Source organism: Strongylocentrotus purpuratus, unplaced genomic scaffold (assembly GCF_000002235.5).
Source record: "Strongylocentrotus purpuratus isolate Spur 01 unplaced genomic scaffold, Spur_5.0 spur5_scaffold_21, whole genome shotgun sequence".
NCBI lineage: Eukaryota > Metazoa > Echinodermata > Echinoidea > Camarodonta > Strongylocentrotidae > Strongylocentrotus > Strongylocentrotus purpuratus.
The window spans coordinates 30,307,026-30,332,325 of NW_022145607.1; the positions used below are offsets into that span (position 1 = coordinate 30,307,026).

At 37.5% G+C, this 25,300-nt stretch overlaps 1 protein-coding gene across 6 annotated transcripts in view; it reads right to left on the bottom strand.

The window, feature by feature from the left end:
- LOC586167 (ensconsin) overlaps positions 1–25,300 on the bottom strand; it is a 100,094-nt gene that overhangs the window by 23,178 nt on the left and 51,616 nt on the right. For all 6 annotated transcript variants that reach the window (XM_030994479.1, XM_030994478.1, XM_030994477.1 and 3 more), the window contains 3 exons: positions 20,404–20,502; positions 19,556–19,710; positions 18,014–18,452 (listed from right to left, as the gene is read on the bottom strand). In XM_030994479.1, coding sequence (XP_030850339.1) covers positions 18,014–18,452; positions 19,556–19,710; positions 20,404–20,502 — 693 coding nt within the window. The remainder of the gene's footprint in view (positions 1–18,013; positions 18,453–19,555; positions 19,711–20,403; positions 20,503–25,300) is intronic.

Sequence of the window (25,300 nt, forward strand, 5' to 3'; positions counted from 1 at the left end):
CTAAATCAACTGCAAAGGAGGTGATGACTTTCTGATGGACAGGGGTGAAAATGACACTTTGGATCTAAAGCTTCGTATTTTTTCTGACAGTAAACAAATTCCAATTCACACGTCGTCGGTGGTCCACATTGAAACTAGGTTGTTGTTATAGCAGGGCCCCCCTTTCATGGACTTTTTTTAATCAATAACAAGAAAACAAGATACAGTAACTTGTAAAAAGAAGTTTAGCACTTGTTATCACAAAGTTTGATGAAGCAGGGTCCCGGGCCCTGTCTTACAAAGAGTTGATATCAATTGCAACTTATTTGCGATTGATATCAATCGCAACTATGACATAAGAGATAGGAGACTGCAAAGTTGCGATTGATTTGGATCAATCGTAAGTCTTTGTAAGACAGGACCCTGGTGTGCATTTGGTGCTGATATAAACTCTTATTTTGGAAGAGAAGGGAAATGGAATAAATAATGATACGGCTAAAACGTAAATGACTGAGTCAAGTTTCGCAGCTCCAAAAGGAAAGAAATCTCTGAGCACAAGCTACAGTACGCTATGAACATTTAAGCAAATAGTCTGCTAAATATCTAATTTTTAAATAAATTGTATGATACAATGTATCATATCCAGACATAATTTCCCTATGTCTTGTAAATATTTCAACAAATTCATTTTTCTCTAATCTCCATAACTTGGCAAGAGCGAAAATGTCAAATACAGAAATTAGTATTTTAATACTACAGTAAGCAGACGCATAACAACTTTATAAACAGGCGTACATGTACCTTCAAAGGGTTGGCAAAACAAAAATGTTTCTGGCACACAGAACCCACGCCTAGCTTATACGTACGGCTACAATGCACCAGCCTATGGCCAAAACGATGAACACGCCCACACTGTGCAAATCAGCAATGCCTCAGGTTCTTGAGAACGGACTCCTCCAAGCGTATGGGCTTTTTATTATAAGTCATGCGAGGAATGGAAATAAGAACTTTGATTTCAAGTCTGTGATTGTCAAGGTGCACCCAAACGGGAGCTTTCCATTTTACTAAAGCAAGGAGAAGCCCAAGTAAGAAAGCATACATGTAGAGGACAAACGAACACATCTTGAAGATGAGAAACGCCCCACTAATACAACAAAGCAATTAGAAGGCAATTGATGAGAGATGTTAACAGTCTTCCAAGAAAGTATCCTTTGGCAAGAAACCTTAAACTTCACTTTGAAACAAAATACAGCATCACATCAGTAGTGGGGCTCTCCAGTCTTAGGCAGGGGCTCCTCACACTAATTCTTGTATTTCTTGCTGTGTTCAGCATTTATTTAACTTTTGAGTGTCAGATCGAGTGGCCTCTATGATAGTGAAGAGAACATAGGCTTTGGTGTCGGTGGCATTGAGCATTAGATAACCGTCTGTCAAGAATAAAGTACACAATCCGCAGAACAAATAGTCCTGTCTAGATGTTAGAAGTCTCCGGACACTGCAAACATCAACGCCCTTGCGCATAATTACATCGACTCATTAGATACAATTTGAATTTTTTATTCAACGGGTTAAGGTCTTTTTTTATTGTTCACATGTTCACTGCCAACTTTATGTAAAACATAGAAGGCGGCACATACTGTAAGGCGATATGAAATGGTAAACAACATACTCCAATGCCACTGGTCTGTCTCTATTAACTCATAGCCTGCCATAAGGCTGCATGCACGCTATTGTTAAGTTGCCATGTACACGCTAGCAAGCTATTGCTCCTCTGCTTCTTGCATAATTGCACGCAAATGTAATAGCAGTTATTGTTCGTGCCCATTGGACTGTGCCTAGTGTTTTGCACGCGCTATTCATAGAACCATCGCGTTAATCAGATGATCTCCAAAACAACCTGGCACTGGGGGATTTGGAGCTTGGCACTATGGGGATTAGCCCTGTGGCAGGACAAGAGTTAAAGCGGGACTGCACTACTTGTAGCCACTTGCGCCCTCTATATAGCAAACTATGCCTAAGCGGTACCGTTGGTCCCCCATGATCCCCTATTTCTGAGAGCTGATTTGATAAGATAACTACCTGTCAGTGACCATGCACAGAGGTATAATCTCTCTTGGCCAAACTAATGTTGATAGGCTTTAAAAGGATTTATAAGGATGAACATAAACCAAAAAACAATGTTCATATATATCATCAAGGCACTGAAAGATAACAGTTGGTCTTGAGACGGGGTCGCAAGGCCATGCATAATCTTTTATGGTCTACAAATGAACATGTTTTGACTTTAAAGGTAAAGACCATTATTGGAAACACCCCAATTTCAAAAAATGAAATGTAAGCCCTTATTACCAATCATATGAAAGAATGTTTTGACTAATACATGATGATACGGGGTCGCAAGGCCATGCATAATCTTTTATGGTCTACAAATGAACATGTTTTGACTTTAAAGGTAAAGACCATTATTGGAAACACCCCAATTTCAAAAAATGAAATGTAAGCCCTTATTACCAATCATATGAAAGAATGTTTTGACTAATACATGATGATACAAATTTTGCCGGGAAACCGCCTACTAATTGATATATTTGGTAAATTAGCTAATCTATTGGTATGTGAGAGATAAATGCATGTGTCGCGCAAGAGTGTGTAGTCCCATATACATCTTTCTGTGTACAGTGCTTGTAACTTTACGAAGACTGGGCCAAATTTCTTATCATTTTGATGATTCCAGAACCTTGCAGTACACACCAATACTTATATGCTAGATGATCAACCTTTTCTGAGCGATTCCACAACGTTTCTTTCACAATGCAATCGCATGACCATAACTGGACTTTATCTTTAAAATCATGCAAAAAAAGAATGAATTTGACTTCTGAAATGTGAGTTGACACACTAAACCAATAACTTAAGTCTTACAATTGCAATGTTATCAAGAACTCAAGGAAAAGCCGAAGTTGGTCTAGGCCAAAGGCACCATGATCGCAGCAGGTGAAAACTAGACATTGCATCATGTCACGTCATGCGCAATATCACGACTGAAAACTGTCCAATATGTGTAACTTGGTTTTGCTAAGTGTATATTTATTAGTGGCCAAATCTTGGTAATGCCATGATATCCTCTTAATTTACATTACACTTGTCCTGTATACTGCTGTAATAATGTAACAGATGAATTGCAATCTAAAGAAACTTCGTATTCTCTCCCATAAAATTTGGCAACATTGCATGTATTTTTCAAACTCGAAGCTTAAAAGAAAAGAAAAAAAAAGTAAGAAGTTAAATTAATAGTGATACCTTCAAATGGTTGCCAAAATAACAGAGTATCCTGGTGCGGGGAATCCATGGCTACAATCACGACAATCCACAACAGAGCTGGGTATGCAAATTGGCCACTGACAGATATCCGTTTTGGGAAACACTTATGGCTGCCTCCACTCTCCTCCAAACTTTCATATCACAGGATTACGTATTGTTTTCATGGATTGTATCTTTCAAAGGCGTATAATAACAAAAGGACTTCACCGTCAAGTAGCATCACGATTGGAGTCGTCGATACAGCTCTTTCCAAAACAAAAGACGAATACAAGAGCAAGCACAAGAACATGCAAAAGTACAATCGAACTCATTACGAAAGTGAAAGGCTTTCAAAAGCTGGATGAAATTCACTTCAAAATGATAATGGCATCTACGATCGCCACTGGAATGATCACAAGAGCTCAGATAGAGAAACCATGTAGTATAATGAATCTAAAAGAAGACAACAAAGTCTGCACACCCTTCGATATTCAGCCAGTGTTTCCGAGGTTCACACACAATGTTTTGTAGCTTTGAAGCATTTCATGAAAGCATTGTGGTTTCGAAAGTACCAAAATCCAATGAGTAACTGAGTAAATAGTACATGTTCAATATCCATCTGCCAAGGATACATTTAACAAACATTAGGACAAAGAACCTCTGTCAATATGAATGTATCACATATTCCAAGGATCAGTAAATAATTATTGTTCTAAAACATGGTCACGCTGATCTTTGTTCTCGTCTCGAACGACTCGGTAGACCTCAACTTGCTCTGGTAAATCCTGATCATAATGATGTGACCAACTGCACTATGTTGCTACACAGTCCAATGTCACCGGCCTCTCAAGGATAGAACTGTTGAAACAGAAGCACGAGGATCAAGTTCATAGAATATGACGTACGTCTCACGGCAAGCAAAGATGGTTCTTAGTCTTGACTGACTCTCCGAGGCAATTCGTGATCAGGGCATTGCTCCCCTTATCAGTGTCGTACCACTGCAGCATCAGAGCTAAAAATGAAAGAATCCCGACACCTAACCATCAACATTGGCCCTCCCTCAGACGGACCAAGTCCAAACATCGAGTCCAAATACCATAGTATTAAACAATCTACACATCAAGGCATTATGGACGATTGGTCATGACAAATGGAAACTTGCTTTCCACAAGTGAAACAGAATGCCACGACTGCAATATTATCACAACTAAAAATTACCGGTTAATGTGCCTTCTGACACGTAAGCAGACTCCACCTCTTCATTTCAGTGAAGCTACATTATTCTAATAATAACCTGATAATATATTTAAAGGGCTACACATGTATGTTTACCCACAAACATCCCCATAGCATGATGGGAAAAGAATTTGCCCAGCTTTTTAAAATGTATTTCGCACCTACAGTGTGCATGTACATGTATGGCTGTCAGTGTCAGAGGAACTCAACTATGAAATGGAGTACACATAAATGTAAACAAGAAAATGTCTTTTTTTTTTAGTAGTATGCAGAAGAAGTATGTGTATAATGTATTCCCATTTCTTTGTTCTCCAAATTGTCGAACACTCTATATGGCTCATTCCTTTCACCCTCATTTTAAATCCCCCCCCCCCCCCCAACAAAATAAGATGGTCCTGTCCTTGGATATTTTCGAGACAAGTTAATATATCAAATTGATTGGGGGTCTATTAAACAATGATAAAGGGAAATTTATTCTTTTTAATCATTGGAGTAGTCTCTACATCCTTTAAAGGCAGGCTTTACTACTTCAGCCAGAAGGGATTAGACCACCCAGCGAGCCAGCGAGGTCACTGACAGGTGGCTATCTCATCAACTCAGCTCTCATTTAACATAAGAAAAAGAGGATCATGGGGGACCAACAGGCACCGATCGGGGAAGTTTTCTATAGAGGGAGCAAGTAGCTACAAGTAGGACAGTGTGCCTTTAAAGCCATTATTACAAAGTTCAAATGCAATTCTCTCCCCTATTCATCAGTCTATGTTTGCTCTCAAAACAATGCTATCAGCAATATGACATTCAATATGAAAAAGCTTGGACCGGATTCCGTCTGCATTTGTTTTACAATCTCAAGTACTTGATATTCAAACAATTGAAGTCGGCTTATACTACGCTCCGACGGTCACATGTCCAACATTCATGGAGCCATTAATGGAGTGGTTGATGACTGAATACTACATGATGAATTGGTTGAATGTACATTCATCATTGTGATAATGGCCCACATTGGAAAGGGGGAGGGATATAATTCTGCTTCACTCATTTGCTGTATGCATATAACACAAAAGAATTTAATCAGAAGGCTATTAAAGAGAAGGTTGAGTTCTGGGAAGAGGTGAAAAATAATTTGTGAGCGTTATCATTCTTATTATGCAAGTGTGGAAGAACATCAGTTAAGACATGTTCCCTGAAAAGCATGGCTCTTCAAATGCCTTCATACTCTAAATATGGCAGGTAACATCGTAAAAATCCAGGGTAGGGTTTTTACGCCACATGTTCGTGTAGTCCCATATACATCTTTCTGTGTACAGTGTTTGTAACTTTACCAAGACTTGGCCAAATTTCTTATTATTTTGATGATTCCAGAACCTTGCAGTAGACACCAATACTTATAATGCTAGTTGATCAACTTTTTCTGATCGATTCCACACCGTTTCTTTCACAATGCAATTGCATGATCATAACTGGTCTTTATCTTTAATGGTTTACTCTTTTGAAATTGTTGAATGGGGGACACAATTTTCAAATGAGTGCACCTGAAGTCAATAACTCTAATTCATAAAAATAGCCTGCATAACAATTATTTTTGTAATTGTGAGGGTATATAAACATACCTTGTAGGCCAACTTGTGTATGTAATATAAACTGCAGTATTGACCCTTACTGTAAACATGTACCACTGGGAAGAACACAAATACACATTGGTCATAGGCTTTCACAGCTATATTTGTGACATTTCCTCATATTCATGGTGTAAGAACCCATTTTATATTTTATCAGAGCCATTTTATCAGAGCCATTTTTAAGTATACCTGGAGGGTGTTTCACAAAGATCCTAAGTTGAACTTATCTCTAAGTTGGACTTAATAATTATGGAAAGCCATTAGCATCTACGTAATGTTTTTTTAAAGTTATTCTAAAAGGCATAAAATCTTCATTCAAATCATTCATGATTTCTATTATCAAGGAGATTTCATGGGCTTGATGTGGCATTTATAAAAAGTCTAAAATATTTGAATTTCTACTATTGATAATATTTTATTTTAAGGCTACAAATGACTCTCCATAATTTTTAAGTCCAACTTAGAGTTAAGTTCGACTTAGGAACTTTGTGAAACACCCCTGATCTCTTCAAGAGCTTTCCAGGGCTAACTCGCTCACCACACCCTTGAAATATTTAACGCTGTATGCCTAAAATGCAACTGAAACTATACTGCAAAACAGACTCATAATCTATATTCTTGCCTTCCTAAGATTATCACTCACCCCCACTTGTACATGTACATGTACATGTACACTTGGTCGTTTTCTTCACTGTCCTTTCTTTGGAGGTGTTTCCCTCTTTCTTCATGGCTGCAGCATGCAATTATTCCAAAACGTATCCAGAAAGGTTTGTATCGAGTTGCATTTCGTCACAGACAATAACAAGTTGATGGTGGCTTTGAAGACAACGGCCAAATACTACCAGCAGATATATTATTGCATTGTCATTCTTACGGTGATTGCACTGGATACTGGACAAACCCCTTGCAGGCTTCCAGTGAGTTCAGGCCAGGATGCCACCGGGCAAAGCAACTACTATACCACTTCAGTTTGAGTATAAAGGTGGGTACTTTCTCGGCACAGGTGATACAGATGAAACACAAAGACACCTCTGACGAATCATATGCTATTGTGATTGTGGATACTGGGCAAACCCCTTCCAGAGAGTTCCGGTCAGGATCGATGCCACTGGGGCAAAGCAACTACTATACTGTTACTGTTTCAGTTTGAGTATAAAGGTGGGTACTTGCAGGCACAGGTGATACAGATGAAAGTACACAAAGACACCTCTGACAAATCAAACGCTACTCATTTGGTCACGAGCCACTTTGACCTAATGACTGTAGCTCTCCAGAGCTACTGTACACAGCTGTGGACTTCAGTGACTGAGATCTCAACCAAGGGTGCGTTCAAGCAACACTTTTTCACCCTAGTAACACATTTTTTATAAACATTCCCTTTAAAACACGGTTGCGTTCAAGCGATTTCAAGCAATATTTTGTCGGTCGTAAAAATAAACATGTTTAAAAATGCAAACTTGAAGCGCGAAAAAGATGCGTTTTGTGTCGTCATTCAGCAGAATCACGGTCGCTAAAAACGCTTGAACGAAGAGAGATCTCAATCATGATTCTATAACGTCATTATCGTGGCCTGCTTCCGGTTTGGCCGACAGTCGACCGTAAACAAATTCAGAAAGCACACAGCGAAGTTGACCTATACTTCCTGGGTCAAACTGCACAGTGTGATGAGCAGTGGCTGGACTTGAAATGAGCGAGAATCAGCGTTGATGAAAAACCGCTTGAACGCTCTCCCGCGGTAACTATGTTTTTCAACGGCGTTTTGATTCGTGATTCATGTTTGTGATTCTAGCTTTAAAAAATTGCTTGAACGCACCCTGTAGCATTTCGGCGCATCAGGAGTCCAGTGATTCAAACAGGTGGGACGGACAATCTTGCCAAATTAATAGGAAATTTCCCCACCGTCAGATGATGACACATTCCCCAGACTGTTCCAAGTACTGTAGATCTATCAATCCGGAGCCAGGGATCACTGTCATGCCAATTAGTTCTTCTCTGAGCTGTTTTCAGATAAAACCACACTTCTGCAATTTCTTTGATCAATTAGGGTATCCTGTAGACTTGTCAAAATTATCTTGGAAATCCTGATCGGGCTATTCGAAAACTTGCTAATTTTTCCTCATCACTCCTTTTTCAGATCACAACAAACCTTGTCAATTTATACAATATCGATCACCATACAGCATCCAGAAGAGTTGTAAAGTCTATATATATCTACATGTAGGAACTCCTAGGCCTGGCAATCACTGCTGTTCCAATTTATTATTCTTTCACCTATTCAAAAAATTGAACACACCTTGTCAACTTCTACCAATCTTGATCACCATGAGGCTTCCAGAAGACTTGTCATGTATCAGAAAATATCCAAAGCCGGCAATCAACGACAAGCCAATTTCTTCTTCTCTTCACTTTTCATGAAGTTATTAAAAAAACTGTCATTTTCTAAGATCTCAGACGCCACAGAGCATTCAGAATACTTGTGAAGTCCGTTTATCTAGGAGCTCGTAGACCAAGCAATCACTGTTGTACCAATATCTCCTTCCCTCTGAAATTATATCGTCAGACACCTTGTTTACTTCTATGTTGTGGAGTGACCAAAAATTGCAGTCAGTAAAAGACACATCAAGGATGCACGAGCACAGTGTGTCGGAATTCCAAAGAAATACAGTAGCTACTTTACCACATTCTTCTCTCGGGATAAGATTGTGACTGTCCATTCATGACTTCAACAACAAAAGCGACAAGAAGATGATCCGTGAGGACACTGGTGCAGAATCAAGGGAATCCATAGAAATACAATCCCGACTTTACCGGATTATTCCGCCTACTGTAGTGTATTTAAAGATTGTTGTGCACTAGTGCCATGTTCTGCTCTTCCAAACTACTCACATGAATAACAACTTACTCATACTGAGAGCTAGAGAGAGGGAGAGCAAGAGAGAGGGAGAGCAAGAGAGAGAGAAAGAGAGCGAGAGTGAGTGAGTGAGCCAAATTGAGATAAATAACATTTGGCTACCAGACTACCTTAGTTGGACCACGCAGGAAATGCTACACTTTTCCCTACCGCGGTGCATATTGTGCAGATGAAGAAAAAAAAACTATTGCATGCCAGGACAGGGAGAAGTTACGAAAACACGACTGACATTGACTTATTGTATGACTGTATGAATGAATGATTTTTGAGTATGAGGAATGCAACTTCTTACTCTCTTTTGTGGCGGGGAGTCGTGTCCCTGGAGCAAACATTTACCAAATAGATTTTGCGTTTGCAGAGCCTGAATGGCTGGGAAGGAATGAGGTTTTTCCGCAAAAAGGGTGTCAAAAGTTTTCTTACAAATGTACTTAATAGCTTTGTGTTCCCTGATTTTCTAGCTCAATGAATGCTTGATGCAATATGTTTAAACTACAGAATTGCGTCAGCCTGGATGAATGGAAGTCGTGTTTTGGTTTAACACCAAACAGAAAAGTTGCTCGATTGATACAGATTATCCCTGGGACCTTACGACTTCAAACTTGAATGAAAGGTATTTATTTAGGGATCACAATCAATTATGCATGGGACACACTTGAGTTATGCGGGATATAGCTACGTCGATCTTGCGCTGCTCAGTGGCTGCCGGGCTCACGATCAATTAGGCAAAAAGAATTTCTGTTTCGGCTATTATTATTATTATTATTATCACCACTCCCATTCTAATAACGATACAATGAAAAGTCTCCAATATTTCAAGGAATGATTTACGACCTTTGTTGCTCCAGCTAATGCACTTTTTTTTCTCAAAGACTCAATCAATGAACATTATGCCCTTGTATATATGCTCATAAATGCATTTCAGTTTCAAGAAAATGAGTGTTTGCTAAATAGATCATCTGTTTAAAACCTTAAAAGGAGGGCAGGTTCCAATCAATTCTTCTGGAATGGTCAAGCAATTCTTCTGGAATGGTCAATCACCAAGTCAAGACGCTTTATTCAGCCGTAATTATATATATTCCGGATTCATTACTTTCTGCCGTATTTGCAACTTGAACCTTGTGCAATGTAAATGACGTAGTGACTACCTGTATCACCATGCGAATCATGTTATTGCTTCGAGTCGAGTAAGTAAACTCTTTGCACTTTGATCATGGTGGTTTTTAGTAGAATTTGCAATTTATATGTCACATTCCACGATTGTCAAATCATAATGGGTAATAAAAATTTAATACCTCTTCATGAAAAACATGTAATTGCATGCGTCCTTCTAATTTAAGACTTTGCACCGGGCATGGATATAATTTCATACTCTCATCATGTCACAAACTCAAAGATAAAGACCAGTTATGGTCATGCGATTGCATTGTGAAAGAAAGGTGTGGAATGGATCAGAAAAAGTTGATAATATAGCATGTAAGTATTGGTGAATAATGCAAGGTTCTGGAGTCATCAAAATCATCATAAATTTGGCCCAGTCTTGGTAAAGTAACAATCACTTACACAGAAAGATGTACATGGGACAACACACATGGTTTCGGGGCTAGTACTACCTTGATTTCCTTATCTTTCTATGCTCATTACTCAGCCAGTATACATTTTCTTCCAAAATTGTTTGGCACATGACATTTATTTGTAATCTTGAACATTCATTGCAAGTTTCGTTAGATTCTGTGAGAATTAATTTTCTTTCTTTACCAGAACTCAAGTTTATCTTTATTGCCCTTCTGGCTCTGAACAGGCAACACAAAAATATGCAACCAGCTCAAAACATAATTTGAATGAAACTGATTACACAGTATTAGTTTTAAAGCGTAACGCTTGGAGCAAACGAAAACCTTAGTAGTTGTTGATATGGAAAAGTTTTGACATGATTTTTCTTTTACTTTTGTTTTCGATAACCAGAAATGTTTTAAAGCCCCACTGTCCTACTTGTAGCTACTTGCTCCTTCTATATAGAAAACTTCCCCAATCAGTGCCTGTTGGTCCTCCATGATCCTCTATTTCTTATGTTATTTGAGAGCTGAGTTGATGAGACAGCCACCTGTCAGTGACCTGGCTGTCTGGTCTAATCCCTCCTAGCCACACTAGTGTTGATAAGCTTTAAATCATTACTATAATTATATGACTCCCCCCTCCCCCCCCCCCCCAATTTGATCAAATACGCATAATTTGTGTTTTTCATGATAGGCAATATTCAGCAATTCATTCAACTTTTATGTCCCTTTATCCTATTATTGCGTTTTGTTGAAAACAGATCATGATTTAAAGTTGTTTACATTGATTGATTGTGAAGTTCAAGTTCAAAATGACCCAACAAACACATTTGAAACCAAAACCAGGAAATAAATAACAATCAATGTCATAGCTTTAGTTCAGAAGTTCAATATAGGAAAAAAAATCAATGATTCTACTGAATAAAAGAAATGTTAAGTAGCACACCAATACAATAAACATCATTGTAAACATGAACTATTGCAGGAACTTTGCATTCCATTGGGTCTAGACAGAATGATATCGACATTTATTTTTCGTGAAAACCGTTCATCTGCGGGATGACCTTACTTTCTCCCCTAGCTAAAGGTTTGGGAATTCAATCAAAGTCGATTCATGCGGAGACAACACTTGCAATTGATGCAGAGGTGCGCTGATTTACCTTTGATACACATATATAATCTTTTTAAACAAATCAAAACAAACAATCAGAAAAGGTTGATCATTTAGCATATAAGTATTGGTGTGTACTGCAAGGTTCTGGAATCAACAAAATGATAAGAAACTTGGCCCAGTCTTCGTAAAGTTACAAGCACTGTACACAGAAAGATGTATATGAGACTACGCACACGTGCGCGACACATGCGTTTATCTCTCACAGTCCAAATATATAAATTAGTAGGCGGTTTCCCAGCAAAATTTTTATCATCATGTATTAGTCAAAACATATTCTTTCACATGATTGGTAATAAAGAGCTTCTATTTCATTTTTTGAAATTGGGCCATTTCCAATACTGGTCTTTACCTTTAATCAAATTTGAAGAATTTTCTGTAATGCAGTAGATTGAAAGTTTATATAGTTGAAGCATCAAGCCTCTGTGAATCAGTTGACAAGCAGTTGAAATTTGTCAGAGTACAATTAAAGAGGATCGTTTGTTGCAGCATGGCGTCATTAGGCCTGTCTTGACTAGCTCGAGATTGCCAAATATCCCGCTATTTGAACTATCCCGATCGCAAACTATCCAGCTAATTTGCGTCTTCGTCAGCCCGAAGTTGCAATTAGCGGGATATTTGGTCGGGATATTTTCATCCCAAGATATCTTGGGATAGTTTGCAAAATATTCCGCTATTTGTCCGGTGTGTCTTCACCAGACCGGCGAAGACCCGCACTATGCGCGAACGCTGAGCAAAATATCTCGAGCTAATTTCTCACGGTCGAGTTTCAAGTTTCGAGGTCGAATCTCGAGCTGATAAAGACGCGATTTGTAACTTCTGGATTATTTCCCAAAATCAGAAATAGCGGGCTATTTGGCAATCTCGAGATGATGAGGACGCGCCTATAATCCTGCTGTTCTTCGGTCGTTGACTGTAACCAATTATCCCCCATGTGCACAACATGTGGGCTATTGCTGCATGCACAGGTAGTCTTTATTTTCTATGCTCAGACCCTAGTCCGTTGTAATGCGTTACAGAGGGTCTGAAACTGTGAGACTATGGAGACTCACTACAGTCCATAGGCCCTGTACCATAGCTGCTATTGACGCAGACAGAAAGAATATGAATTAGGCTTCACTCAAGAGACAAAATATATAAGTATGTGCCTGTAGATTAGGCTAGTGCTGCAACAGCTAAACAGCCATAGTGCAAATTGTCCATTTGAGAGTTAAAAATATATTTTGCTAAAGGTCGTGTAAATGTAATGTAATGAAGTTGCGAGACAGTACCCTATCAGTATAGAGATACATGTACTAGTGGATTCGCCAAATCTGTATCGCTAGACCATGCAGGGAAAAGGTGGCCATTGAAGCATTTCGTGACAGGTACGAAGACATATCTTTCTTCCTACATTTACATGTAGACAATGAACAAGTAGGTGCCCACTTGAAACAAGTGAACTTTACATTATAAAGAGATAGCCGTTATGACAGGTTGATTGCAGAAGGCAATTATCTCATCTTATTTTCTTCTTCTTCTTTTAGATGACTATCAGTTTGGCATGAAACAAAGTGTGACTTCATGCTAGTGATCGACAATAAATTGTATGGAATTGCAATCGTGATCTTATAACAATGAAACTAAGACATATATCAAACAGTTCCTTGTCTATTCACTGACTGTTCTATCTATGCATGGTGTCTTTCTGGCAAAATTGAGGTAACAGCATGCCCATAGTTCAAGTAGTATTAGTTGATATTAAAGTACTACTAAAAATAATATGGATATTTATATAGCACCGGTATCCACCAGGCTCTGACGCTCATGGCGCTTTACACATATTACCCTGGTCGTAGCCGAGCTGCCAAAGTAACTAGCGCTCAAGCATATCAGGTACCCATTTACACCTGGGTGGAGAGTGGCAAATGTAGATTAACGTCTTGCCAAAAAACTAATGCAGTCAAAGACGATGAACATGAAAACTTATTTCTCAACTTTCAAATTTCAAAGCTGTCCCAAGAGTACAAGTCAACCATAATCATATAATAGTATAAATACATGTACATAAAAACATGTACATGTATCAGGGATGCCAGTAAGAATTGATCAGCGGGCCTGAAAATCACCTAGAATGAGCTATTTTGTACACAAAAAAAGCCCAAACTGAGGTTTGAAAATGACTCGCCTGGGCCTGAATTCAGGCTATTGACTGAAAACTGGCATCCCTGATGTATGTACAGATCTGTAAAAGATTTTGAACATGATCATGCACTTTGAACAAAGATCTAGCCTTCTACAGTAGACTCTATGTTTCTAGTCAACAAACCACAAACATCCAAAAACATCTAACTACACAAACACAACATGTTATGACTTTAAGGGTGCATGCAACATACTATTCACCAAGGTGACATTTTAGGATTGAAACCAAAAAAAGAAAGAAAAAAAAACATTATGCTGAATCACAGTCAAAACTAAACTTAGCATTCTAGGTGCCAAAACTAATCCGTCACATTTCCATGCACATTAGAAAACAACAGGCATTCCACAAGCACTCTGCCAGCCAAGTCAGGGTGCTTTTTTTTTCTTCAAGGGCTAAGAAAAGCAAAGGGGATTCGGTATAGGAGGTTGGCAAAGGGTTTGAGGGGTATATGGGTTTGTAAACTGTACACATCTTCGCTTTTTATATCCTTATATAAGTATTATTGTGAATTTATGTATTTGTACATGTCGGTCTACGCCCTCTGCGTAATGTACAAGAAAATCCATAAACATGAATAATGAACATTCTAAACTCTGCATGTGCATATATATTTGGATTATCTTATTATTATTTTTGAAGTTTCAGCATTTACGTGTATTGTCTTTCTGAATATCCTTTTCTTTCAAATTAAATTTAATTATTTTGGAAGGTAAGGGATGGAGAGGCTCAACACAATCACAGTCTTATCAAAATGTAATAATAATAATATCCAAGATTTATATAGCGCTGGTATACAGATACCAGAACAGTTTCTAAGCGCTTTACAAAACAAATGAAATGAAAATTAGGTTTAATGTTGTATAATCTTGGATAAATGTGCAAGCGATGAATCGTTCCTATATTAAACCTTTACTACATGTTTCATAATTGAATGGGACAATTTTAGCAAAAACAGGACAACTCTTTTTCCTTTGTGGTTCACTAATAACTTGTTGGACTGGGAGAGGTCATTTTAGTTGGTCAGAACAAGGACAAAAAAGAGTGATGTTAGCGCTTAGAGACTTCAGTGGTAAGCGCTTTATAAGTAACGTTTTTATTATTATTATTTGACCCATTGCTTCGTCATATCACTGTGAAGCAAATTTGATCTACACCTTTGCAATATTGTTTGTAGTTGAAGTTCTAAAACGACACTTACAAAATGTAAATTGACTCTTTACAATCAAGTGCCAAAAATTTTGTTGGAGAGTGGTGACTATTGTCATAACTAATTTAACACTTGTCATTGACAATCACTAATAATATATTTAAATGATTCTTACAGAAATATAGTGTAAATGAATCCATTAATTTTGAGATTGATGCTTTGCGTGTAGCCCAAATATTCATGGCAGAAAAGGGACTCATCAATAATTAGTCTGTTTCTTGAAATCAAGAAATTCAATCCCTATCCGAAACAACAAAAGGATTCACATCATGATCTGCAGTTTGTTTAACGCTCCTTTTTTTTCTTTTTATCATATTTTAAGATTAAGAATCTAGGGCCTATTTTCCCCAAATGTTGGTATTGTTGTTTTGTTGTTTGTGAGACGGTCAAATAAAATGCTATGATTTGGCATTTTATGAGAGGAAAAGATATTTAAATCATATTATGCATTGAAGTATGTATATATTTTTTTGGAATCTTACAACTTCGCCATATTCTTTCAGTCCTCAGAATAAAAAGAAAGTGCTGGTTTCATTCAAGAAACAATTCTTTATTTATTTGTCTAAGATTCTATGACTTCTATCTTCAAGAAACATTTAGTTTCATGTTAAATATAACATTATACTGTATGTAATATTGCAATCAAGGGATAATCTTTTGGGATAATTTCTCTTATTTCCACCTCTTGATTAATTTGATCTATCAAAGAGGAGGCCACAATCTAGACTTAAACAACTCACGAAGTCAAAGTTTCATTTTTGTATGAGCTTGTATTTCCAAATGTAATTAGGACTCCTAATTTCCTGGCACTAGATCATCATGGATTCTTCTTTTATATATTCAAAACTGCTCAAGTATAGAACCACAAGACTATTATGCTGACACATATCTCTGTGAGGTGACACGACTGGGCAAGAAATAGGCAACAGAGGGCAGTATCCATAATTATCTGATGCCTTCATTCATTTAATAGGTAGCAGTCAAATATTAGAATGCTGCTTTTTATTATCCCTATAAAATTGTGATTAATTTTCCTTTCGGGATGTGCAGAAATCCATGAAAATTAGAGTTTTCAAAACACTTTTGTGAATAGCTTTTGCTGTAACTTCCATGGATAATAATAGAGCTTCAATATCTTTATTTTAATAATTTAAAACAAAAGGAAAAAAAGAAACTGGTTTCATACCATATATCAAAGAATGTTGAGAGGTACACAGAGGGTACATAAATTCAATCAAATAATAATTGAGATTGAAAATAAGGGGAGAGCATATAAATAAAGGCGCATCAAAATGAAGACAAGAAAAGACAAATTTGCAAAATTCTCTGCAAAGATGATATTTCAAAGATTTAAAGCAAAAAAACAAGGTTGCAATTTCATGACATAATTAAAATTTTCCCAACTATATGGGACCTTTATATAAAGGCAGTATTTTTCAAAGATACCGGCAAAGTAAGATACTTATTTGGCTGTGAAAATTAGATTTTCTTCAACAAAACTCAACATCAAATTAAAAAAATGAAAGGTGAAAGAATTATATAAAGGTGATCTTTTTCTTCTTTTTCCCCCTTTTTTAGGGTTAAGATTCCTTCATAAAAATCTACAACCAAAGAATGAAGAACATTTCATAACAAAAAGGGTCGTCGAGAGGAAATAGAAACATGACATAAAATTTCATGCTATAATTTGAAGCATTTAGCAAGCACATGGGGAAAATGATTGAATTTTGCAATGGCAAAATATAAAAAATTGAGTGATGTCACGAGAAATTGACTTTTAGGAACAAGGCAAAAGAGTGATCTAGCAAATTAACAATTATGGATCTTACCTTTAATGTATGATCGAAAAAGGAAAGATGTTTGATTAAATTGACATTGATATGACTAATCCTTACCTTTAAGCGCTGTAAAGCAATAATCTATGTGTCATGTTCATAGAGGTCATATTGAAATGTACATACATGTATGTCAACCTCGCAAAGATATGATTATGAAAGAAAGTCTGAGGACTGAACGACAAGAAATGCTTATCCAAAAAGTGCAACCATAAGAATCCCTTTGATAGAGTAAATATCGAAAGCTGTTTTAGAGCTGGACAATTAGTGATCAGTTTGATGTATGAATCATAGAATTTTTAATCTACTATTATACATCAAAATTGTCACTCTTTATTAAAGATAAATCATTTTTATTCAAAAAGATCATTAGTGTTGCCCAAAAAAATACAGAATACAAGAGGGAATTGTTCCTTTGGTTGCACTTTTGAGTTTTACTGTGACAATGGAAATGTCTGTGAAAATAGCTTCCAATAAAACCTGTCTGTTTCACGGAAAAAACTAGAAGTGGCTTCTTGAAAAAATCCCAGGCTCAATCCATTATCTAGATTAGTTTGTGATGTTGTCAAATATTGTGGGACTAAATTTGTGAACTATTCTTCAGTTCTTTTCACTGTGTAGAAATATTCATATTATTGCTCATCAAGACATGCAGAGAAAAACTTAGATAAAAGATAATTAAATTTATCATAATTTTCCTTTTTTTCTTCAGTATGTTTGAATTGATTGTAAAATGTGATGTTATAGTGGATCAAGGTATTTTGAGCAAACTGAAGTTAGTTAAACGATAAATTCACACAAGTAATAGTTCTACAATCCAAATTTATCGCAAAACATCATGATATCTAAAATCTTTTTTGAAGATTGAGCCAGAGACCTTTTCCTTTTTAAAAAGCCATTTATCTGTCTAAGCCACATGCTATCCCGAAGATGTGACAGACGCCCCAATAGGATGTTATTAGATTAAAGGTTAGAGAGGATAAACGGAGAGGTAGAGGTGTTAAGTGAGCTTACATGCAAGGTTTGGGGTAGACCGGTAATGGCTGGGTGATGAGCGTAATGCACCAACAGGCGAACGAGCATCCGCAGGCCCCGCCCCACTCGCCGGAGGTGGCGTGACCGCACCCACGGACGAGCCGGGCTTCTTCTTACTTTTCTCCGGCACATACATCTGGAACCAGTCGTCCTGGTTGGGCCCCAGCCGGACCAGCTTGACTGACCTCGGGTAAAGGTTGGAGACGGAGCTGGATAGGTGCTTGGAGCTGGCCAGGTTGCTGGTCCGGCTCTTGGGCGCGGCCCGGTCCGTGCTCGTGCCGCGGGGCTTTGACGCGCTCTGGATCGGGGTGGGACTCTCCCGAGCGCCAAAGGCACTCCATGATCGGCGCTTCTCTCTTGGTGCGTGTTGACTGTCATCCCTCTCCTTTGATTTTTGAAGTATTGCCTCCTTGCGTTCCTAAGGTCAAAATAAAGAATTTGATGTGGTAAATATAGCCAATGTTTTCATGTAGCTATCAAATTTTTGTCATATTCTGTCATGCCATATGCTACAAACTCCCTAAATGACTTCAGTCACATGTCAACTGTCATGTGATGGTGGTTATTTTACCTGACTGCTAAGAAAGTATAAATGCTTGTTAGTAAGCAACCAGACGGCCGACGGTTTAAGGTCCTCTCTGAGGGACCTGGTAATGAGGATTAATGCATTACCAAAGGGCACTAGTGCATCGCCTTGGTTTCGAACCCGGGTCACCGGATTACGAGACCACTGCTCTACCGACTGAGCTATCACGCCTAACTGTCAACTCCCATTTTGTTCTGCATCTATACGCTTTGGATATCAATTTGCATTATCAGGATGAGGTGCTTTATCAATCCAACTAAAGTATGATCATGAATCCACAACTTGCACTACGGAGCAAAATGTCTTTTTGATATCGATGACAGTCTACTAATACAGATTGAAACAGTGGACCAATCAGTGAAAGTGAATCAAGCAATGTACACTGTACTCTTGAAACTATGATAGGTATTTATTTGAGAGAACAAGAGGATAGAAACTCATGTCATCTATAAATCAGATAGCCTTCCAAGAGATTTGATAGCCAAATGATACTAAAGTGTCTGTGTTTGTACACTATTAGATTGACTATCCACAAGCCTTTTACAAATTATGGCATTTTTTGCCCCCAAAATTCCTGACACTGTCCTATCTAAAGGCATCGTTTAACAATGTTAAATCTGAGATGCACGGTCCTTCCTGTTATCAGTGTCTGTGATATGGTGTAATATTGAAGCCCTAAGAAAATTGCGCTTTAAAATGATCAAGAAGTGCCTCAAAAGAGTAAAAATCGTTGAGTGACTGGTTTTACCATAAACGAAAAATGAAATTTTGATTTCCAATCATAAATTTCTTGATAATCAGACAGGCGATCGGCTTGTAAAAGTCATGGGGTTCCTGACTGACCTAAAGGTTTATAAATATATGAATTGCAGCATGAGCTAAACCAAGGATTTTGTTTCAGAATCTGAGACAAAGTTACTGGATCCCTTAAATACCTTTTCTGTCTCTGCCTGTTGCCTCCTGCGCTCCTCTACGGCTTGTCTCCTTTGCTCGTTCTTGTCCTTGAGAGTGTTTGATTTCTGCTGTAGGTGTGACCGTCTGTTGACAGCGTTTCTCTCCTCCCGCTCCTTTAGTTTGGATGCGTCTAACACTGCAAACAACAAATGAAAAGATGGATTATTCTTTCATGGTTTCACATCATAGATGTTGTTACATTCGCTCTGGGGACAATCGCTCCTGACTTCATTTTGCAGATATAACATTTCATATGGATGTAATTTATGTGGAAGCGTCATGGTGTAGTGGTTCTGACTCTCGTCTTTTAATCATAAGGTCGTGAGTTCGAATCCCACTCCAGGATGTTTAAATTTCCTTCGGCAAAAAATTCATCTGCATTGGGCTGCAGTCCACCCAGGTGAAGTAAATGGGGACCTGATAGGAACGTATTCCTTTAAACAGAAAGCGTGTGACAGCTGCTCTGCTAAAGCAAGGGTAATTATGCTGCATAATTGTAGAGCGCTTAGAGACTTCTGATAAAGTAAGTGTAAGGCGCTATACAGTGTGTCAAAAAAAGTTTACACAAATGCCTCCTGTTCATCCAAGCGTGAACACATACATGTACCACACAAAAATGATACCAAATGATTTGGGGTAAAACACTCTTTCATAAGATGTATAATAATATACTGTTTATAGATGATTTTTGTTTAAATAAGCTATTTTCTAGGTGTAAACTTTTTTTTGACTCACACGGTATAAAGCAAATATAATTATAATTGGGTTTTAATCTTAGGTTGAGATTAGAGGTCTATTGTTGTCATCATCATCATCTTGATATACCTACCAGGTTCTTTCCGTTGCCGAGGTGGTCTATCGTCTGATGTGTTGGTTGTGTTTAGATCTTCATGTGTAGCGTCTGTTGTTCCTTTACTTTCCGATCCATCTGCACAAGGAAAGATAAAAATAATGAAATATAGAAGTTAAATAAAAATGAATTGTAATAAATTATAATAGAGGTTTGGAAACCCATTGTGAAATGCTGTGGTTATCAAAATACACTGTTGCTGGTAGATACATGTACATGATGAGCGTAAGGCATTCCTACTTAAGTAGATCACATGCATATTCACAACAACCCACCAAATATTTTCAATCTAAACAAAACATTGAAATAAACATTCTTGAAGAACAGAAACAGGAATGCACATGTGTTTTGATGAATACTGGTCATGCCATTGCAAAAATAAAATATATTGTTATCAATATACCGATACTACACTGTAGTACTGGTTGGTATATACATGTATATATTGAATATACTGTAAGGCATGCCTATAATCACTGATCACATGCAGATTCCCAATAACCCACAAAATGTTTTTGATTTTAAAAAAGAAACATGAAAAGGAAAACTTGCCAGAAGAACAGATACACAAATATACTTGCACATAAAGTACATGCAGTTGACGACTGGGCATGCTACTGCATTGTGAAAGGAACTGTCTAGACATTTTTGGGAATGATTGATTATGAAAGTATGATTGATTATGAAAGTATGATTGTTTATTTGTTTGTTTGTTTGTTGTACTTGACTGCTAAGAAAGCATGTGTACATGAATGCTTGCAAATAAGCAACAAGGGGGCTGACGTCATGAGCATTAATGCCTTTATACCAAAGGGCACTAGAGCATCGACTTGGTTTTGAACCCAGGACCTCCCGGCTATGAGGCGCCTGCTCTACCACTGGGCCATCAAGCCTCCTATGCAGTATTCAAACCACAATAAATTATTCACTATTTGAGGACTTGTACTTTGGAAGTTTTTAGAAATACACCCTGAGCTCCTAGAAATCCCATCCCAGGACCCATTTCACAGAACTTGTCATCAGTGACAAATGACAGGTTTTGTTATAAGCTACTGAAATCCCTGCTTCTGATTGGTTATCAGCAGATTTGTCACTTATTTTTGTCATTTGTCATTGGAAAAAGGCTTTGTGAAACAGGTCCCTGATGTGAACATTTCAGGCTAACAAGTTTGCAAAGTTCATGAACATGACAGGACTAAAATGAAGGAAGGGTGTGTCTGCGAAAGATGGTGTGGGAGAGCTCGAGAACATAGTTATTGACACAAGAAAGATCATGTCAGTTATCTCCACCACATCGATGACAAAATGACATTTAAGCTGCGTGTCTTCATGAAAGACTTAATCCATGGAGTAGTCTCACTCCCAGGCTTCAAGAAGGGAAAGTATTTCATTCCACTCTGAAAGATAAAGTCGAGTTATAGTCATGCGATGTGCACTACATGTACAAGGGTTTCGGAATCATCAAAATGATAAGAAATGTGGCCCAGTCTTGGTAAAGGTACAATCGCTGTACACAGAAAGATGTATATGGGACTACAGGAACATGTGGTGTAAAAAACTGTCCCTACTTGTATGATGTTACATGCCATATTTAGAATATTAAGGCATTTGAAGCACCATGCTTTTCAGTGAACATTTTTTATCTGATGTTCTTGCGCACTCGGATAATAACAATGATAACGCTCACAAATTATTTTTCACCTCTTCCCAGCCTCAATCTTCTCTTGAAGTGCTCGCTTCATATTAGTCTCTCATATGTGGGCAAGTCCAGCTTATTTTGTCCTGTACTGAGTGTATGTTAGTAATAATAATAATGTCTTGTTTACCCAGGGTAGCCTTATCAGTATTTATGCTGCTCTCCCTGAGGGCCCCCGCACTCATATTATTACCCCGGCTAGCTATAGCACGGGTACCGTGATAAAAGGCAAACAAGCATTGAAGGAATTTATTCCTACCTGGTACACCTGGGTGGAGAATGGCAAATGTGGATTAATATCTTGCCAATGGACATGTTACTGACATCATCATAACTTTTCAAAAACCAAATGCTGTATTAAGCTGACAGCCTTACTCAAGCATGGATAAGACCAAATAGCAAGAAAAAAAAGACAACTGCAATCAAAATGTTTGTCGTGATTTACTAATAATCTTTGTAACGTATTGGGCTGAAGAAGACTACAACTATAATGCACTTGCCCATGTACAAGAGGTGACATATATAGCCTATAAACCTGCACTTTGTAAATTATCCTTTTACTTTTTTGTTTTGGTGTCTTGAGCATGCTCTGAAAGAGAACAAAAATCTTCAGCTTATAACCTGCATTCCCTTCGAGGGGTAGTAGTAAAACATAGACCTTAATACACGTTAGGCCTCATGAAAGCGAAAAAAGAATAAGGTCTTGTGCCTGGAAAGAAGGTTAGAAATGATGATGTGTGATATAAAGATTGTTTGTTGATGTAAGAGAGATCATGTCTGTCTGTAGACTTAGGCAGCGCAGCGTTCATAAAAACGCTTTCAGGTCAGAGTCGAGATTATGAAACGTTTAGTTCAAAACACCAGGTCTTTTCAGGAGACTATTTGCCACTTGTGAATTATGAATGCTTTAGATTTTCACAAGAAATGCAGCGTAAAATATTACACTAATACTGATAAACATTGCATAACAGGATCAGTCATTACATGCACACCATGAACAGCAAGACATTGATCTACATTTGCCACACTCCACCAAGGTGAAGTAAATGTGTACCTGGTAGGTATTTATTCCTTGAAATGCTAGAGCGCCGTATGGCAGCCGTGCTAAAGCCAGGGTAATAATCGGGAGCACCAGGAGGGTCAAATCTGACTGACATGAGCCCTATACAAGAACCCATTATTATTGTTATTATAATTAGGGTCTGCATTCTAGACTATCATAAACATAACACAAGCAAGGTGCGAATATAAATGAATGAAATGTAGAGCATGATTTTTCAAATTTTGTTCTGATTGCTGTACAATGAAAGTGCGTTTCAAATCGGCAATTCGATCAGTTTAAACAAAATATGAACACAGCATTTGTTGGATGGGATGATTGTTGTACTATGAAAGTCTGTTTCCAATCGATCATTTGATCAGTTTAAAAAAAAAGTATAATCACAGCCTTCAATTGATGGGATGATTGCTGTACCATGAAAGTGTGTTTCAAATTGGCAATTTGATCAGTTTAAAAAGTTGTATGAACACAGCCTTTAATTGATGGGATGATTGCTGTACTATGAAAGTCTGTTTCAAATCGGTCATTTGATCAGTTTAAAAAAAAAATGTATGAACACAGCCTTTAATTGATGGATGATTGCTGTACCATGAAAGTCTGTTTCAAATCGGCAATTTGGTAAGTTTAAAAAGTTGTATGAACACAGCCTTAGATTGATGGGATGATGAGGCGATGATCTCAAGACCTAGCGAAGAGGGCATCGGTCAATCACTAGCATCCATGTGCCATGTAGAGCCAATAGAGATAATTGGCTGCGTATGTACATGTACACGAAGTAACATAATAGTGGTTTGTGTATTTATGTAAGAATGGGATATTAGCAAGCTCAGTCTGGGCAAATTTCTGTTAATCACCTGCACTAGCAATATGATAGCGGTATAATATATTTCTAATGAATAATTAGCATGATTGAACAACAGACAGTATGACCTGTAACATAATAGTGGTTTGTGTATTCATGTAAGAATGGGATATTAGCAAGCTCAGTCTGGGAAAAACTTCTGCTTATCACCTGCACTAGCAATATGATAGCGGTACAATATATTTCTAACTAATGAATAATTAGCATGATTGAACAACAGACAGTATGACCTAAAATGTCTCACACAAAATAGAATATACTTTGTTAGCTATGAATTTCATCCTTCATATATTTAAAGCAATTTTTCCGTACATGTATATTGTACATGCATGTACATGTAACCCCAGTTTGAAAAATAAATTCATGTACATGTTTCAGTAATCAATAAAATCGTCCCTATTTTCACGAAGTGACGGTAGTGAGGAAAATCGTAACGCAAAGTGAATGCAATTTATTTTCACAACCGTCACTTCGTGAAAACAGCGACGAATCGTACCACAACAATACAAATGATAAAGAGGTAATCAATAACTATTTGATTTCATAATCAGTTTGAGAAATATTTGTGGTTTTCAGAGAATCAAACAAAGATCTACTCAGTGATTTGAATAGAAAGAATGGGTCTAATACCCAGCCATACCGACGACTGTGACGATGAGACAAACACCCCAGACACTAGACTAAACAAAAAATTACATTATCCTGAAAGGCCACAGTTTTGTCAGTTACCGGTCAATTTGGCGCTGTGGATGGGAACATTTTTGATTTGACAATGCTACTACAAGTCGGAGTCAACATCTACATCCCTGTTTGTTAAATCTCCATGGCAACCTCCATAACAAAATTCATCTTCCATTGTTTTCACTGTCAAGAGTCATTACATTCATGCATGAAAACGAGTACATAAATGAATAACATGCAATTAAACCATAATTTGCAGCTCGAGTTGATTGGATGCGATCACTTTCACCCATCTCAAAAAATGTTATCTATTAAATTTCACTGAACAAAATTTTAAGGTACGGCCAGTAATTTGAAGTGCACACAGAAGTTAAAAAGCAAGTACCAGTACATTTTCATTTAGTTTTCATAGTGTGTCTGAATTTTAACAATATCTCGATACATGCGCTATATAAGAATCCAATATTATTATTATTATTATTATAATAATATATGTATTACATTTTGGAGCAGGTGACAGCAACCATATTGGAGGATATCACTGGTGCTATATTTGGAAGCACATAGCAACATTACA